Here is a 3126-nt window from a genome sequence, read left to right as displayed (position 1 = left end):
GTGACTTTGTGTATGTGTTTGGTGACTATTTCCACATCCTGGGTCTGTTGCCTGTATGTATGTTTATGGAAAGTGGAGGATATGTATATGTATATATGACGAGTCCTGTATCAATGTATTTTGATTTATGGGAAAACGAAATAAAGAAAGAAAGAAGGAAAGATAATTGGTCATAAGTGTGTAAATTTATAATGCATTTAATTCAGTTAATTTGGGTAATTTGAATGAAACTGTATTAATTTTAAGTTTTTATAGTAATGTTCTTTTTAAATTATGTTTATTAATTATAATTGTATAAGTTTTTTATTCTATTATCTATATTGTGGCAAATATATCTATGTGGTTTTAATTATGTAACTTATGTAATTTATTATATGTATCTTGACACATCTATTATCAAAGGGACTATTTCCACATCCTAGCTTTTTACCTGTATGGATATATGGAAAATAAATGAAATGAATGAATGAATTGAAACAAGCGAAAGCAGGTCTTCACTGCTGTGCAGAATGTCTTCTCTTACTGCAACAGCAATTCCACCTTTTCTTCCTTGGAAGTGATTGTGTCCTCTATTGTTGTGTGACTCTTTCCAAGGAAAAGTGTGTTGCCACCTCTTCCTGTTCCATTATTCCATCAGCTGTCATGTCACAATATATATCAAGTGCTCAACCAATGCAACAGGATGCTCAGATACAATATTACATGAAGAATTTGTTCTCAACTGAAAGAAGTTCCTGATTACCAACTTATCCATCTGCAGTTGTTCAATCATTCACAAAATTATTTCCACTTGTCAAATTTCCATGTACAAATCTACCTGCAAACAAAGTTCTTGTTTTTCTCCTAACATTCCCATTATAACCCCCCATTATCAGTTTCCTTTATGGCACCCTTCACATTATAAAATCTGTTACTGGGAAACACAGAAACATACAAATGGTCAGACAGAGACTGAAATGAGCCACATAGCTCAGTCACTATCTTTGAATGTCAGAGAATGAGAGTTAGTTTTCATGGAGGTGGAGATTTTCTCTTTGCCACAAATTCTTGATCAAATCTGGGGCACACTCAGCTTCCTGTCCAGTAGATATTTGGGCTCCTTCCCAGTGGATGAAGCAGCATGGGCATGACACTAACCACTCACCTCTATCTAGTGCTGAAAGCTAAGAAAGATTGGAGCTATACCTCCTCAATAAGACCAAGGCTCGCAGCGGGCTGTACTGCAAATTATTTGCCTTAAGGTAAAAAATTAACCTTCCCATCATGCTACTGCGTTGTTACTATACTGTACTTAAGAGTTATAAATTTTATACCATAAACCATTATATGTAGTTCTTCATGCACTGTTCGAGTATGTGTGAGTTGAATTCAATATAATTTTGTACTATTCATGTTTTTATATTATTTATGCTTCATCAGCCCTCCTGTGACCCAAGTAAGTGCCAATATACTGTAAATCCACTTTTATTAATGTGATGCATTTTCATCAAAGAAGTTCAAACATCCACTTCATAAAACAAAAGCAAGAAAATCAGCATAACATTTTTAAGAACAAACACTATATATGACGAACATACTGGATGGTAATAATCTAAATACTTTAAGATACCTTCTCCAGTTGTAAAGCTCGTAGTTCAGGTGGAATCCATTCTGCTCGTTCTACCCTCTTCCTCACTTGATTGCGAGTTGAGTCAAACATTTCATTCACCTGCAACAAAATATAAAAATAAATAAATTCAGGTAGTAACTGTGAAGGCTTTTAAAATTAAATTAACTTGAATCTCATAGGAAAGATGATATTGCAACATGGACATGTCTTATAGAGATGCAAATCCCTAGGATCCCTTTGACATTTTAGAAAATGAAGATACGGAATAAATGAGAATTGAGATGGCCAAGTTCACAATAGAGACAGCAGGTGAGGGCGCTTACAGTGGAAGCAAAATGAATAAAGCCATGTCACAGGGCAACTCATATATGTGGAAATNTGTCTTTTTATATACCGGACGATGGGTGAAGTCCAAAATAAGCCAAAAGATGTGGAAATACGTTTATCTTCCCATCTCAGGAGCTGGAGGGACATAAAGGCGAGCATGTGTCCTTTAATGCTTCTCCTCTGCATTGAAGCCTATTTTCACAAATGTGACTTTGGCCTCTGGTTTATTACCCTGAGGATGAAATATAAATGAAGGGGGTCTGAAAACAAAATGCTAAGGAAAATATTTGGACTTAAAAAATTCTGAAACATATAAGAACTGAGAACTTCACACAAAGAGTTGCTTTATAAATTTTGAAGTTCTTCAATTACTGTTATAGTTATCAAATGAAGGAGGAAATGATGGACCGCACATATAGGTCAGTTGAGAGTTACAGGGGATTTTGGTCCCCTGATCTGGTAGCAGATATTAAAAGGAGAAAGTTGAAGTGGTCAGGCATCTGATAAGAGTGGTTCAAATAAGGTTGGCCAAATACATTTTTTAAAGTAAGCTACAAGGTACAAGAAAAGTAGGAAGGCTGGAAGATTTATGACAGCTGAAAACTGACAGATGGAGGCAGAGGGGAACAGGAATCTAGTAAAATAGAGACCGAGACTCTCAGAAACCATACAGCCAAAGAATGTTTGCATGTCCATGAATATGTATGTGTATGCGAGTCTTTTCTTGGAAAATGGTCTGTTTGAAAACAAGGAACAATTGGAAGAACAAACTTGTCTCAGGCAAACGCATTATGGAAGATGTGCACTGAAATGGACTGGCCTGTAGTAAATTCAAACATTCACCTTTGAGAAAGGCAATTAATTACCTTCACTTCATTACAGCAAAATTGCACTGCATTAAGAGAAAGGAAATAACCATAATTAGTACACAAGTAGTTTGGAAACAATTAATATATTCTTTAGTTGAAATTCTTGCTTCACAGGAAAACTATACACAACATTTTCAATACATGCTTATTTATATTACATTCCATCAATACTAGTAGTTACTATAGGATTCTGACGATGGTGTATAACACACTGATATATTGGGTTTTTGGACTTTATCCATCGTCCTGGTTTTTAAGATAACAAATAAAAACATGATGTTTCGGAAACTGCATCTGTTTCCGACCTCAGGTGAAGGAAAA

At 35.2% G+C, this 3126-nt stretch overlaps 1 protein-coding gene across 2 annotated transcripts in view; it reads right to left on the bottom strand.

Moving 5' to 3' along the window:
* The window catches only part of LOC111871772 (protein gone early), a gene marked incomplete at its 5' end in the record, with an annotated part of 63628 nt that overhangs the window by 27366 nt on the left and 33136 nt on the right, over nt 1-3126 (bottom strand). For both annotated transcript variants that reach the window (XM_033754406.1, XM_033754407.1), the window contains 1 exon segment: nt 1610-1708. In XM_033754406.1, the coding sequence (XP_033610297.1) occupies nt 1610-1708 (99 nt within the window).

Source organism: Cryptotermes secundus, unplaced genomic scaffold (genome assembly GCF_002891405.2).
Source record: "Cryptotermes secundus unplaced genomic scaffold, Csec_1.0 scaffold785, whole genome shotgun sequence".
Lineage (NCBI taxonomy): Eukaryota > Metazoa > Arthropoda > Insecta > Blattodea > Kalotermitidae > Cryptotermes > Cryptotermes secundus.
Note: the sequence above shows the minus strand (reverse complement) of the source record. Positions and strands in the feature narration are given on the sequence as shown.